We start from the raw sequence: 16,183 nt of genomic DNA, 5'->3' as shown, positions 1-16,183 counted from the left end.
CATAACTCCGGTTCTAATTGTCAGAATTTAAAAAGTGAGGGCTTTTTGGAAAGCTCTCGTGAAATGCCACTTCCCTTTCTAACATCGCAAGTTCATAAAACCACCGCTAGGGGCGCTATTATTAAAAAGAAATTTTTTAAATCTTAAAAGTTAAATAACTCAAAAATTCCTTATGCAATCGGGCTGAAATTTTAGTATGTTGTAGCCGTTGATTATACCTATCAAACAAAAAAAAACCTTAAGTCGATCCATAACCCCTGACCCGAGCTATAAGGGGTCAAAGTTCGAACATGGACCGGCCTCTATCTCCGGTTCTAACTAACATAGCGACCTAAATTTTACCTTTTTGGTTTCGTCTCGACGAGCACTTTCAGATGGAAGTTCAAAAAGTCACCATAGGTGGCGCTGTGATAGCGTCAAAATTCATCGAAATTCAAAGTCACTTTTCTCAAAAACGGCATTGTGCAAGTTAATGAAATTTTAGTATGTTGTAGTCCAGTCTAGGACGTTTCCAAAATGGTGCGTATGTGCGCTGTGGTTTCAATAGAACCGGAGATATGAGGGGTCAAAGTTCACGAAATTCAAAAAATCATATCTCCGGTTCTATGTGACCGATTTTGATGAATGAGGGCTTAAACGAAAGATCTCACTAAATGCTACAACTTTCTAGAATATTTGAACTTCGTGGGACCAACACCAGGGGCGCCACAGTCGAAAAACCAATTTCAATATCACATAACCTCAATTATCTCGACTGTCGCTAAACCGATTTTGATGATTACTTCGACATAATTGTAGAGCACATTTGTCTCTACATTTCGTCCATACATCATTTTCCACTCAGACTACGCTATCACTTAGATTTTGCCGTTTAAGTGTGAAAAAATTGATTTTTCCCATAATAACGCTTTGAAATCACTCAGATGCCAATTTGACTGCCTCTACTCCACCAAGACACTTAAAATAGGGTTTTAAATGGAAAGTCCCACAAAATACAGCAATTCCTTGATATAGTTGAAGTTCAACAAATGACTACTTGGGGCACTCTGGATGAAAAAACGAGTTTTAAGAAACAAAAAACCTCGATTATCTTGGCTTCTGAGTAATCGATGAGATCATGTTCTATGGGAAAATTATAGAGAACATTCTGGTCTACATTTCACCCATATAACACTTTTCTGTCAGTTCATCCAAATCCTTGATATTTTGGTTTAAATACAAAATTTGTATAATTTCACGAATTTGATTCAAGATAACTGAATGGCGTCTCCCAACTTCAGCTCCAAATCGAATTTGCATGCACTCCGAGTTAGATCACGTTAAGAATCTCACCTACATAAGCCGGTTAGGATTATCTGTCCCTTTTTTGAGAGTGTCTGGGTTATGAAATGTGTTTTGTCCGCAAGAAGATCATCGAGATGAGAGCAAAAGTTTTCTAGAGAGATTTTTGTGTAGGTTTATTGTGATTTTTTTCTATACTGTAAGCCCATTAGCTTGACTCAAAGTATATTAGTTGATGGACAGTCTTTTCATTATTATTGTGGAAAAATAAGTTGCGTTTGGTTTCATTGAACCAAAAATGGAACTGTCAACATTTTCCACCTTTTTCCTGGGGTGTGGTGTATTATCTCTGCAGGAGGGATTGGGTTTGTTTATGGGGTTTTTTGAGGGTCGCATGGAAACAATTTTCCCTCCAATTTCTTTTCTGGGTCAATGACACCCTCCCCTATTGTGTTTTAATAATATTTATTTACTAATAGGAATTTTCCATTCGTATTTGTAATTCTTTCAGCTTCTGCCCTGAGATGTTGGCGATGCAGTTCCGATGCCACGAATGCAGCTTTCTGCGGAGATCCCTTCGATCCCAGCATCCTTACTGAACAACAGAGACGCTGGAGTTATGTGGACTGTTCCTTCCCACCCAGCCAACTGAATCCCTACAGTTCAACACAGTCTCGTCCTGTGTGCAAGAAAATGAAGCAGAAAAGTAAGTGACATCACAAGCCAATACGAATTGTTCTAAATCTAAAACTTGCATCAAGCCCCATGCTGACACTCAAAGTCAATTGCATTTCAATCACATCCATCTGGGGAGGAATTTTTATTGCCAACTCTATTATCGTGCTTCACATGACGAACGCCTTCGACATTTTACACTCTTGCACAAGTTTTGAAGCAAGATGTGAGCTAATTCGGGTAATTCTATGGTGTTGTTAATTTGACGAGAAAAAAAGTGATACGAAAATTATAGAGAGGAAATTGAAATTAAGGGGATTCAGTTAAGTAGTTCAAGAATTATTTGCATAAGGAAGGCTTTGTGGCCTTTATTTCTAGGGTGAAGAGGGGCATCTTTGAAAGTGGGGCAACTTTGAAATTGGGATTTTTCACCAAATTTTAAATAAAATTGTGCCTTATTATAATATAATTTAGCTGTACAGGATTGAGGCGCTAAATTACAATATCATGAGGCTCAATTTTATTTAAAATAGGAGAAAAATCCCAATTTCAAAGCTGCCCCAAATTCAAGTGTGCCCTACTTCCCTCTACTTTTTTTTAAGTTTCTGATTTTAATTGTTTTTTTTTTTAATTTATTCAATACGATCTTAATGTAATCTTTTTTTTTTTAAGAAAATATGAAAACGGAGAAATTGTGGATACGGAAATTGTTGATGCACGCGACGAATTTAAATTTTGAAAAGTTATAAATATTTCATATCAATTTATTTATGTTCGGTGTTTTTTTAAGAAAATTCTTTAATTAAAATCCATGTTTTTTTTGTTTTACCGGCAATTCTAACGATAAAATAATTATCTTAAATTTTATTGAATTTTTTTTAACATTGTATTTCCACATTATTGTACAATCTATCCAGGTGGACAATAAGTACTTGATAGCGTTAATTAAATTTAACAAAAAAAATCAACTATTTCTTAACAGAAACAACACTATTTAAAACCACCATCAATATGGTTATTGAATATATTTTTAAATATCAATATTTAGTTAAACAAAATTAAATTCAAGAAACAATTGCTTAAAATTGAAGAATTCCTTGTTCTTTTTGTAAAAAAAGATTACTTTCAATATTTACCTTCTCAAGAGGTAGACTATTTTAAAGATTGTGACAAATATTTTATCTTAATCTTTTAAGGACGGTAGAGACACCCGGAATCCTCTTTTTCTTTCCTACGGCCTTATAAAGTTACGTTTTACTCTAACTAAGAAGCCAGAAAAGTGATTTTTGACCTACCCGTCCTTAAAGGGTTAAAGTTTTTATTGTATCCAAATTTACGGTATTTTTTACTAAATTTATTTCTCATATGAAGTTTGTTTCCTTTCAATTATAATTTATTTATTATAATAAAAGATTTCAAATTATATTCATTCTAAATGATCTTTATCCATATAGATTCTTTTCCTTTGTTCTGTTAACATAAATTGAAAATTTTTCTATGATTTTCCTAAACTTTAAGCCTCTTGGTTAAAACATTTCATTACGCATATTATTTATTTATTTTTGATTTTGAAAAATTTCCATTTTTGTCGATGCAAGCTTTTTGGGTTTGTAAAGTAGATTTAACATTTAATATAAAGTTAGCAATATTTTTTGTTGTAAAATACAATTTTAATACTCCAAACAGATTTCTTATCCAAATTGTTGTTGGTTTTTAATGATTTTTTTTTCTTGTTTCAAAACACAAGTAATTTTTAAAGTTTCTTTTTTTTCTCAAAAAATTTAAAAAAAAAAATTAAGATTTTTGAGTTTTTAGGTGAAAATATTTTTGTATAGATAAAACGTTTAAATCACTTTTTGTTGTGCAATATTAAAAAATGATAAAGCTTTTTTATTTTAAATAATGTAAATTCTGGAGTGAATTCTAAGAAAATTCTTTTTTGAGTAATTCTTTGTAAAGATGTTTGAAAAAATCAGAACGGTCAAAGGATGAATAGATTTCAAATTTATGATTAATCCCTAAATTCTTTGATAAGTCTTGAAATGTTGAATCTTTAAATCAGCTTAAAAAGGCTCATTCATATTCTCCTATAAAGATATGTGATTTTAAATTGTCAAATTTCCTTAAGCTTTTAAACAGAAATTTTACAAATTACCCAATAACGAAGTTGAACTGGTAATTCCAAACATTTTTAAGTTTTCTTTAATTTTAAAGCTAGTCAGGATGACTATTAAACATTTATATAAATATAGAAAATTTTGAAATAAGATTGGAATTATTAAGACAAGATTGGAATAAATTTTGATATTAAAATAATAAATTTTGATATTAAATATTTAAATTAACACACAGAAAAATGGAAAATTCTTAAACAAAAACACCCAGAAATTTTATTCTAATTCTGAATCCTTGAAAATTTAGTTGGAATTTGAAAATCTCCAAATATTTCTCATTTCCAGCTAATGCTAATGTAGGGAGTCTAGCTCATTTTACTCGCTCAGAACTTCTAAACTTAAACACTTCCGGGATTCACATCCAATTTAAGTTCGCAAGGTCTTATTTACTTATGTTTTTAATTTAGAGTCAAATATGATTCGTGTGAAGTCTTTAAGCTTTCTCTATATCGACTAAAATGTTAAAATTCTTGCAAAAGTCGATGAATAAAAAAAAGTAAGATGTCCAAAAAAAAAGTTTCTTCCACAAATTATACTATTTGAGTTCCTCTAACGAACAGTCCAAGTGCGAGAATTGTGGGTCACTCCTGGTCCCAGCAGTAGATGGTCAAAAATGACGCTGCAAAAAGTGTCTTCTTCGACAGAAATGGTTCTGGATGACCATGATTTACCCGTAGCCAATTACATATACCAGATTCTGAAAGCTAATGAACCAAGCTTTCCAACATAGTTCACTCATCCAATTATGTTCATCAGGAGCTGAGATATACCACTCCAAACTTTTTACCTCTTCTACTGACAGAATATATGATCTCATCTAATATTATATCGAAAATTTAATTGTTCCCAAAGTTAGGGATTTCAAATCTTAAAAATCCTATTTTCAGCATGCAAAATCGCAGCTCGAAATCGCTCTCCTGTAAAGTTGGTCATTCGCGACTTATTCGTTTTATATTGTGAGCTGTCGATACCAGAATTAAAAAGATTGTCGCACTATTATCAAAGATGCGACAAGTTTTTCGTTCTATCTTTACTATATTCTGTAATTTTTTATGTATATCCCTTTATGAGCAAGTTCAAGATGCTGCGTATTTATTTTTAAATTATGACAAAATGACGTAAATTTGAGGTAAATGGTGAGATTTTGACAGTAACAATAATATTGACGGTCAATGTGTTTCTGTCTTTAATGTATTTTAGCTTTAAAATAGACATTTTGAACTATAAATTAGAAAATTTACAATTTTTTAAAATATAATTTGAGACCAATTTTGCTAATCTTTCCACACAATTTTATTTAAAAGAGTTCTATCAAATATAGAGATCAATATTCCGTCATAATACTTGAACCGAATACAATATTCTTGGTAATACTACTCTTTGATCAAACTCTTGTGATTCAATGCGTCTATTTTAGCTATTTTGCCTTGATAAATTTAAAATTAATTATGAAAAGATGACCCTGAGCAATAGAATCACTTCACTATCTCCTCTATATCCGAAGAACATCTTTATATAATTCCAAATAAAAAACCAATAAGAAATAACAAAAATTTCCGGAGTTTAACAATTCATTGGAAACCTTTGGAAAAAAACATAACCAATTTGCAAATTGAGGAAATGCTTTTCACATTTCAAGAATGATTTTTTGAGGAAAAATAATTCCTAGTTGATCTTATCAAATCCATAAACAATCTGGGTAATCAACGTTTCATCGTCGAATGAGAGAAAAGAGTGGCAAAATGGGGCTTATAGTGATGTTTCTGGGTCAGGGATCAAGTGCGTGGGATGTAGGAATATGGAATGGGGAGAATTTTCTTTGGGGCATAGGCATTTGTGAATGGCTTGTTTTTCACCAGCCATCTGACTAATCATCAATTAAGTTGATTCACTCTTCATTAGATTATCTTACACACAGTCAATAAGCTCATAGACCACAATTTCAATTCAATTATGGGCTTATACTTGGGTTCTGGATACTCTCGTCACGTCTTTTCTTCCCCAAACTCCGCACGCGAAAAACCAGCAAAAAAAACCAGACCTCCATGTGCGTTTAAGAAAAGGAGCTCTATACAGTCATATACCAAGTGTGATAAATTAGCAATTCTAATTTGCTCCCCATAATAAATCCAACCATCGAGCCTCTGCCAATAGTTTTCCATTACACTCAAGACTCCCAAGTACAGAGTGTTAATTAGATAACACGATAGCTTATTTGTGCAATCAATTAAATTATTAGTTGTATGTAGAAATTTGAGATCCATTTGCAAATAATTTCTGTGTCAAATGGAACATGTTGTAAACCTTCAGATACAGGAGCCTCGACAAGTATTATCCAAATTGCATAATTCTTTTATTTTTTTACCAAGCTTCTTTCAATCACAATCACAAGCTTTTCCACTGAGGCACATTGTACAATTTCTCCTTCAATTGCTGGCAGAGTCCATGCGGGTGAAATTGCTCATGTCTTTCTGTATCTTTAGCAGAATTTCTTGTTCATCAAAGAAAACATTCATCATTTAAAACAATGCCTGACTAATTCACTCATGAGTTTCAGTCAATTATTTAATAGCAATTTTCTAGTCACATCTCTCTCTGTGATGCTCTTGTACTTATTCTAGTCACAAATCATCCACAACTTGGAAATGTGTGCAAAATACTAGTAATTCAATGAGATGTTCAATGAAATGCAAAATGATCGCGTGTTTTTTGCATCTGAAAATTACGGCGCAATTTGACGATCTATAAAAACTTTATAATTGGTATTCCTAAAGCACAAATATTTTAGATATACCCAAAGAGGTTTAAAATCTTAATAAAATGGCTGACTACCTTATCGGACTATCTGATAAACTTTTTTTTAAAGTTACTTAAGAAGCTGAATGGGTTATCTGGGAAAATAATAGAATGAAAACATAGGGGGAAATGGGGCACTTTTATAGTGGGACAGCTTTGAAATTGAGCTTTTTTATCAAATTTTTAAAGGGGATTGAGTCCTATCATAAATGTTATATAACTTCGCAATTGCTTTGTAGATCTACTAAATTATATCACGGCAGGGGAAACTAGGGCCGAAGTAAACACAGTGTAGCAGTAAACACTTCATTTTTTAATTAGATAGGCTTTCGATAAATCGATAGATACAATAGGGATCACTATCCACTGAAGAAATGGTCGACAGAAGTCCAAGTAATGTAAGACATAAACAGCAGTGTTTCGTGCTACCCCACGTTTTCTACTGCCCCAGTCTCCCCTAATGTCCAGTTTAATTAAAAAAGGAGAAAGAGCCCAATTTCAAAGCTGCCACAATTCAAAGGTGCCCCACTTCCCTCTACCAAAGTAGCAAAATTTGATTATAGCATTTAATTTGGGTCTTGAAAATGTTATTAATACGTCACTGAAATGACTTTGAATAGCCCTGATGAGCCCTACCCAGTCTTACCTCAATATTGCGAATTTCTGACTCAACTCTTGAAGTTTAGACTTCAAGTCCCGTAAAGTACATTTTAACTTTAAAAAAAGCTCCGTCACTTTCTAATTCAGGACACAACGATATACAATAACGATTAATAATAATAATAACGTCAATATTACGTTGTTTATACCAAAAATACTGACCATTAGTTGCAGTGGCGTATCTAGACACTTATGCGGGGGGTGCGGTTGTACGCGAAGGCGCCCTTACCACGGTAAAAATTGTTCGAGCGGGGGGGGGGGTGGAAGCGTCACCAAAACACATATTTAACCTAAAAAAAAAACATATTTGCGCCCGTCTTTCAACTTAAACCTTTGCGTATTGTCTAAAAGTATTCATCTTTGTATTCATTCAGTGTATAGATATTTTTTACATTTTGCCAAAAACAAATTCTTGGCCCAGGATATCAAAGATGGCGTCTCGTGCTTCATTTCTCACTTATGAGTTTTAATGAAAATATTAAAGTGCTCTATCTCGGGCACGGGCGGAACGGGTTAAGATTTTTTTTCTTGCTCTTTTTTATTTGAAAGGTAATTTTGTTCTGTTTAACACTATTTGCTCGATTTGGGATTATATGTTCAAGTCTTTTTCGTAATAGTCTATTAACCTTTTCTTTTTGAAAAAAATGTAAAAACAGTTTTTCTGAAAAACACCATTCTTAAAAATTTTATTTTTTTCCTGCTTATCAGTATCATTGAGTAGTATATTCCTTGAAAAATTTAACTTTTAATTTTGAGTTTAACAGATTTAACAGGTTTCATTTAATTTTGAAAATGTTGTGAAATTTTAATTATTTTTAATAAAGGTTAAACGCAAAAGTGGAAGCTCTTCTTTTCAAGGAATGTAGTACTCAATGTTGAGCAACAGTAAAAAATCAAAATTTTGATTTTAGATAGTTTTGAAACCATGCACATCCTAAGCTTGAAATGTTTAACAGTTTTCTTAATTTGAATCGTTTTATGTTTAACAGCTGTGAGCGTTTTCAGCACGATATACACCGTTTTATGTTAGAGCTATGCAGATTTTATGCACAATATCTGAGAAGTACGAGTTTTATGCACAATCTCAACCATCTTATACTAGAGCTGTGCGTATTTTCAGAACAATTTTAATTTATTTTTTTAAAGTATTTTTTTTTATTTCAACTCGAAATCTTGAAAGAATATAAGGACAAAATGCGTTTTAGGAACAAGAGGAGCGCCAAGAAAGCTCTGCAAGAAATTAGGCGCCCCCAAAAAGCACCTGAAGGAATTTAAAGTGTCCCTTTTTACTTCAACATGAAATCATGCAAAAATATAAGGGCAAAATGCATTTTGAGAGCTGGGCGCCAAGAAAGCCTTTAGAACAATTGGACGCTCCAGAAAGTGGGAAAATTAAAAAAGCTTTTTCTTTACTTCAACGCGAAGTTTTGCTAGATAAGGACAAAATGAATTTAGAGAACTAGAGGAGCGCCCTAGAATGTCTCGTGAGGAAATTAAAAGTCTTTTTTATTTATTTCAACGCAAAATTTTGGTAGTTTATAAGGACAAAATGCAATTTAAGAACCAGAGGGGGCACCAGAAAGTTTTTAAGAAAATTAAAAGTTCTTTTTTTATTTCAACACGAAATTTTAAAGAATTATAAGGACAAAACGCATTTTAAGAACTAGTGAGGTGCCCCAGAAAGCCTGTGAGGAAATGAAAAGTGTCAACGCAAATTTTGGTAGATTATAAGGACAAATGGCATTGTAACAGGGGCACTCCAAAAAGACTCAGAGTCTACTTTGTTAAAATCTTTTTCACTTCAACTTGGGATGAATAAAGGGTCAGGGTTCAGTTAAATAAAATAAAATTAAATTTTATTATTTTTTTTTATTTATTTTAGTTAAATTTTAAATAAAATACTTTTCCCTGGACAATCTTTCTCGGAAATCCAAAAACCAAATATTTTCTGTTAGCTGATGAGTTAAACTCGTACTTGTACGGCACATTTATCTTTAAAATGAAATTTGGATTTTTGACAGAATTTTATACAAAAAACACAATTTTCCGCGTATTTTACACCACGTTTAGTCTTCTTAAATAAATTGTGATCAATGTAAAAAAAATCTGCAATTGAAATACGACTTTAACTCATCGGATAACAGGAACTTGGTTTTTGGATTTCCGAGAAAGATTGTGCACGGAAAAGTATATCTTTAAAAAAACCAATCTTTCCGAAAATCAGAACCCAACGACTAAATTTTTAAGATTTTAAAATGAAAATTTCAGAAAATATGGTTTTAATATTGTAATGCCCAACGCACAATAACTTTTGTTTTGTAAACATGTTTTTAACATTTCAATGAGAGTGAGTGAAATCTAGATCTAGTCATCTCGCTCACTCTCATGGGAAATTTTAATAACATGTTTACAAACAAAAGTTATTGTGCGCTGGGCATAATGCTTAAAAACTTGAATAAAAATAAAAACTTTTATGTCGTAAAAAAAAACAGAGAGAATATTTTTTTTGAAGTCAGATGAATATACTCTGAGAAATCTTGTCCACGGAAAAGTATGTTTTTTTCTTTCAAAACCGTCAACAAATCATGTCCCAATGACTGAATTTTTAAAATTTCCAAATTAAAATTTCAGAAAATATATTTAAAATTTTGTACCTTTATATGCTTAATAGCTCGAATTAATTATATATTTTAATTATGTTGGAAAAGGTTTTCAAGGAAATATGCTGTCTTTTTTAATCTGCGCGAGCCACGTAACCCCTTTACGTAATTTAGAGATTTATGTTCAAATTAAAAAAAAAAAGAATCACAGTACATCTGTAATAAAAAAAATACACCAAAAAGCCAAGAGACTCTTGGGAGTTAAAGCAATTAGGAGGTTTATAGTTTTAATTTTTATTTTGTATTTAAAAAAAATGTTTACTTCAGTCTCAAATTGTTTTTTAGTATCGCAAAAAGCACTAAAACGTGAAAGATTTATTTTTATCTCGTATTTTAAATGCTTTTTTTTAATAACGAAAAACTTAAATAAATAAATTTATCCGAGTAAACGACAATTTGCAATTGGTGAGATTACTAAGAATCTTATACGGGCTTCAGACCTTATGCCGGCTTCAGACTGGAGGCCTAGCTCAGTTCCCGAAGGTCTCAAAAATCTAAATAACAAGCAATTTTATTGATTTTTCAAAATCTAATGAATCATTTGCCCTTATAATTCAATCCTAAATAACAATTTTCTAAAAAATCGTGCCTGATTAGGTATTAGGGGAGTTGAGCCAGATGGCTAAGTCTCAGGTCTGAAGCCCGTATAAGGCTTAGACATCTGGCTTAACTCCTCTAATTCCTTATCAGGCATGATTTTTTTTAGGGAATTGTTGTTTAGGATTAAATATTAAGGACAAAAGATCCATTAGATTTTGAAAAATCAATGAAATTGCTTGTTATTTAGATTTTCGAGACCTTCGGGAACTGGGCTAAACCTCCAGTCTGAAGTCGACATTACTTAAAAGGCTGTGCATTTCACACAAATTGTAAAAAAAAAACTTATTGAAAATATAAAATCACAATTGATTTGCCTCATTTGCAGTTTTTTTTTTCAAAGCAAAATTATTTATTTAATTCTCTTCTTTCTTCCTTAAAGTCTACGACAAGATTGTGGTGTCTCGTTCCTGCTTCTGGGAGGACATCAACACCGCCCCTGACACGTGCATGAGGGCACAAACACCATCCTTCATCGAGACAGAGTTCTGCGAAACCTGCTCTCATGATGGCTGCAATGGAGCCTCTCAGTATGGCCCCATTGCCCTTCTCGTGGCCATTCCCGCTGTCCTGGCCAAGGTGCTGGCTTGGTAGGTGACTGCGGGTGCTCTGTAGATTCTTCTCTGCTGCTGCGCGTCAATATGATCGTTTAACACATCCTGGATGTTCTGTGCTGAAGATGAATGGGGAGGAGAAAAGGCCACATGACCAACTGGAAGAGAGTGTACTTACAGGAAGAGTCACGAATTGCAGTAAAAAAAAAATAGAATCTCCACAAATGCACCGAAAATTGCCTTGAAAAAAGAAACAACAAGAAAGAAATTTGATACAATTGGGAAAATTTGTTTTAAATGGAAAATTGAGGCCTTTTCTCTTTTAGAAAACCTTTTCTCTCTTGAAATGTGTGAAAAAAATATATAATTTATTGATAAAAAAAGAGAATTCATGCAGATTTTGTTAAGAATTTATATACATTTATATAGATGGTAGAAACAATGTTAGATCATCACAATTTTGAGGTATATTTCTTTTTTTGATTTTTTTTTTAAATATGATTCTGTGAGAAGATTTTTTCTTAATAAAAACAAAATATTGAATAATTTTGAGACCCACGCGATTCTATTTCATTCCAATAAAGCAGATAAATCTCATTTATTTTAATAGGCAATATTTTCTTTAAATTTATAGAATCTGCACCAAAAATGTTTAATGAAATTGGAGCTAGATGCAAAATTTGAAAAAAAATCACAGATTTTTTCCTCTTAATGCCTCTTCAAGTCTCGGTCTCTTTCTCTTTATGATCGTTTTAGATTACGATTAAACACTCTTTACGGCATAATGTTACAATGTAAAATTGATTGATTTGTAAATAAAACAGCGGAAAAGAGACAAATTCTGCAGACTTTTTCTTCTACATTCCAATCAACAGGAGTCACGACTGTCGTCTGTTGATGTTTAATTGAAACGACTATTTCCTAACACTCTGCATAACAAGACCATGTTCAATTAACCTCTTGATTTGGAAGCACCATAAAATTATGATTCATTAATCGACGAGACAAGTTGAGCGAAGGTGTTAAATTCTCGAGAAAAAGCGTCTGGCAAGGGAAAGCAAATATGGTTGAAAACTGTACACCACTTCCGAAACTTTCTTAATTAATATGAAGAACCTCACACACTTCTAGTACTTTAGAAATAATTTACTACCGTCGTTGCGGGTGACTTTGGACGTTTTTTCGCTGTTTTTCAACTTTATCCTCTAAAAGTGGATAGTTAAAGTGAAAGGAGGAGGGTGAATGGGTAAAATTATTTGTATTCAGTTGTTAATGAATGGATTTTGTGACACAAGAATTAATTTTATAAAATTTTACTATGTTAAAAAGATCAAGAAAAAAGGCTTGCACTTATGGGATAAGATGCGGGTGACTGCACTTTTTAATAAATACTAAAAAAAATCACAATTTCTGATAATAAACGACAATGAAGATCTTCAGATGTAAGGGTGAGATGCACGAGATCTACAAGATGATGTGGTCACCGTCTTGATTTGACGTTTCTGTCCGCCATTTTGAATAACTGTCAAAACTTAAAACTTCTCCTATTGGGCTGAAATTTTAGTATGTTATAACTCATGTATATACCTTTTCAAAATGTATCTTTGTTCCGACTAGGTAGAGCAATTACCTAAATACCGATGCTTAAAGTTTAAAATTTTAAAATATTCATATTTCGGCGATCTTTATTTCCTAATCCTGAATTTTGAAACCTAAACGAAATGCCACAGTAACCATTAAAAATGGTTGAGACATTTATTTTATATACTTTATTTATTCTTACATAATTGAAAAATTAAACGAAATGTGCATTTATTTATTTTTTTTTATTTTTTCATCTTTGCGAAAACACTTTTTCAGATCCTTAAAGAATATGCTGTTATAAACAAAAACATTACTTTTCCTTCTGTATGTTTGTTAGATCTCATCGCCTAACGTTAGCGCTGTCTTTTTTCTGATGGTTTCGATAAAAAACTCGCCCCGTAGTTCAGTATTCATGAAAATGTCAATATTTTGAACTTGGAACCCCAGTATCCAGACAATCACTTGACCTACGTCGTATTTTATATACAGTACTGTCTCTCTATATGCACACTCTCTATATGCACAGCTTTTGTGTCGGTTGCATTCAAAATCAATTTGTTTACATTTTGACAAAGTAATAAAGAAAATTACTTTCTTTGTAACTAATTTTTCTTGTTTTTAATTTTCTTAATTTTAGTTTTTCTGTCTCATATTATATTTAAAATAACACGGGAAATTCTAGAACAATAAAAAAATGATAATTTATTAAAAGAAAGAAAAAAACCGTTGGGAATTTCAAAAAAAGTTGTGCATATTCAGAGAGAGAACTGTCAAAAAAAGTATCCAAACTGTGCATATAGAGAGACAGCACTGTATATTCTAAAAAGGCCTTGGCATCAGCTAGAATATACTAAAATTTCAGCTCAATCGGATGAGATTTTTATTTTGTCAGTTGTTCAAAATGGCGGACAAAAACGTCAAATCAAGATGGCGACCATATCATCTACAAGTTATCTTATCTTATGTTACGGTTATTTTATCTTATGTTCCCGAAAAATTGGATAATTTTTAGCCAAATACTTCTATAATAAAGCTTTAGAAAGACCATTATATGCAATTTTATTACATAAATCTTGCGTTCTTAGGAAGATAATAGTGAAAAAAGGTATTTCAATAAAAATAATGAACAAAATCGAAGTGGATTATTCTAGTCAGATAAATTTAGAATAGATTTGGGCAACTTACTACTCAGAGATCAGTTTTGGAATTGTAGCTTCAGATAACTTTTTCACGGAGCCGTTTTTTGACAAAATACCTATATTTGCATTTCATTGACCATTACTGAAAGTACAAGTATCCTTTTGAGGATCATTGTATCTTATTTGGTACATAACATATCCCTATATACTTTGACATGGTAGACCGGATCGGCGAACACTATCAATAAGTGCTAGAATTAATGAAAGTCTTACAAACAGGAGAGTGCAAAGTCACCCCCCGAGTGCAAAGTCACCCGCAACGACGGTACATCTGATTTGTTGATTTGATGATGCGATACGATTTGATGATAGTAAATACAGGAACTTAAAATTCTAAATAATCAGTGATCAAGTTTATATGCTAAATAGTCTTGGACTTTAATCAACTAAAACTGTTCTCAAGTTAAATTTTAATCCGAAAGGGTCCACGAGAAAGAACTCTGTATAAATATTCGTCTTCCTAGAAATTTCGGGTGCATATCACTATCGATTTAATATCGATTTAAATTAGTCCTTAAATCATCAGAAAACTATCTCGAAATTAAAAATTGATCAATAAAAGGGGGTAATTTTAATATTGTATACCTTTGACCTCGAATAATTCAAAATGGCGCTTTTTTCGATGAAAAGTGTCTGTGGTCGAAATGTTCAGCGGAATTACTTCCAAAACATATTCAAAGGGGTGGCAAAGCATCCCAGGCTTTGCGAAATGCTCGAACTCGTGATTTAGATGCTCTTCCTTAAAAGTACTTTCGGATCATTTATCATTCACTGGTTCTCAATCGATTTGAACCTATATATCATAATATCATAAATCATTCAAAAGATCTTCGTTTAAAAATTAGTTATCGGCTATGAACCGGTTCATTACCAGTTCAGAACTGATTGGAACCGGTTCAGTTTTATGGGAAATCCAATACCTTTCCAACGAGCCCAAACATGATCCCATTCGCTTGATAAATGGGCTCTCTATAGTGTCTTTTTAACGTTTGACCTTGAAAACCCGTTATTAGGAATGATTCAAGGGTATTGTCGTATAAGGGCGAAATCTCCGCCTGAGAACATATCCAAAAATGAAAAAGCAATCCTAAAAAAACATGATTTTGGGGGAGAAGGGGAGGGGTGGGTCACGGTAGACCAGTCTCTGATTGTGGATTTGGACAGTGAATGTGTATTTACTCGACAGAATTCTGCATGTCGAAACTGATTTTTGTACCAACCTCTCTTTTCAGATTTAGACAGTATATTCTCAATGCATTTGGCATTACTTTTTCATTCATTCACTACACAATAAAAAAAAATGTGTAAAATTTTACTACTATAATAGTGCAAAATCAACCATTTTAGTTGTTTAATTTAAAAATGTTTAAAAAATGCACAACATTTTGGTAATTTATTGTCACGTGATTGAAAATTACCATTATTATAGTTGAAAAATTTTCAACAATGTTGTTTAACTTGAAAATGTGTAACACTATTTTAACACTATAATAGTGTGAAATCGGATAAATTAATTATTTAATTGTGATCTGTGTAAAATTTCTCACTGTAATAATCATAAAAATTTTTCAACAATGTTTCGTGATTTAAAACTGTTTGGTAAATTCTAAAAATTTGCCACTATTATAGTATGATTACAGTTTTTCACATTATTATAGTGTGAAAAAATACACAACTTTATGGTATTTTTTAATTAATGAAAGAGGCGCAGTAGAAAATAAAGAGATTAATCTCAAGATAATGTCAATCAGGTCAGGGAACTTCGAGACCCCAATTTCATCCGATTAAATCGAAGGTCCGACAATCGAAAAATCAGTTTTCGAAATTTTGATTTCGAATATTTCGAAAACTATACGATGGTTTTTCTTCAAGTTGAAGCGTTGTTGTAGCCGAGGTCGATACCTTTCCAACGGTAAGTCGCACTCCTCCCTCGATGTTCCCTGACCTGAGTTATAATCAAAAATGTCCTGCAGCAGCTGTACTCCGGACGTTACGGACGGAAC

At 32.3% G+C, this 16,183-nt stretch overlaps 1 protein-coding gene across 2 annotated transcripts in view; it reads left to right on the top strand.

Moving 5' to 3' along the window:
• The window catches only part of LOC129805323 (uncharacterized), a 28,733-nt gene extending 16,497 nt beyond the window's left edge, over window positions 1–12,236 (top strand). The window contains exons 1-3 of one of the 2 annotated variants that reach the window (XM_055853160.1): window positions 1,460–1,646; window positions 1,793–1,987; window positions 11,226–12,236. In XM_055853160.1, the coding sequence (XP_055709135.1) occupies window positions 1,580–1,646; window positions 1,793–1,987; window positions 11,226–11,437 (474 nt within the window). In that variant the 5' untranslated portion in view covers window positions 1,460–1,579 and the 3' untranslated portion in view covers window positions 11,438–12,236. Of the gene's footprint in view, window positions 1–1,459; window positions 1,647–1,792; window positions 1,988–11,225 lie in introns of those variants that run through there. The other variant, XM_055853161.1, reaches the window with a different exon arrangement.
• Window positions 12,237–16,183: the final 3,947 nt, after the last annotated feature.

Source organism: Phlebotomus papatasi, chromosome 3 (assembly GCF_024763615.1).
Source record: "Phlebotomus papatasi isolate M1 chromosome 3, Ppap_2.1, whole genome shotgun sequence".
Lineage (NCBI taxonomy): Eukaryota > Metazoa > Arthropoda > Insecta > Diptera > Psychodidae > Phlebotomus > Phlebotomus papatasi.
Note: the sequence above shows the minus strand (reverse complement) of the source record. Positions and strands in the feature narration are given on the sequence as shown.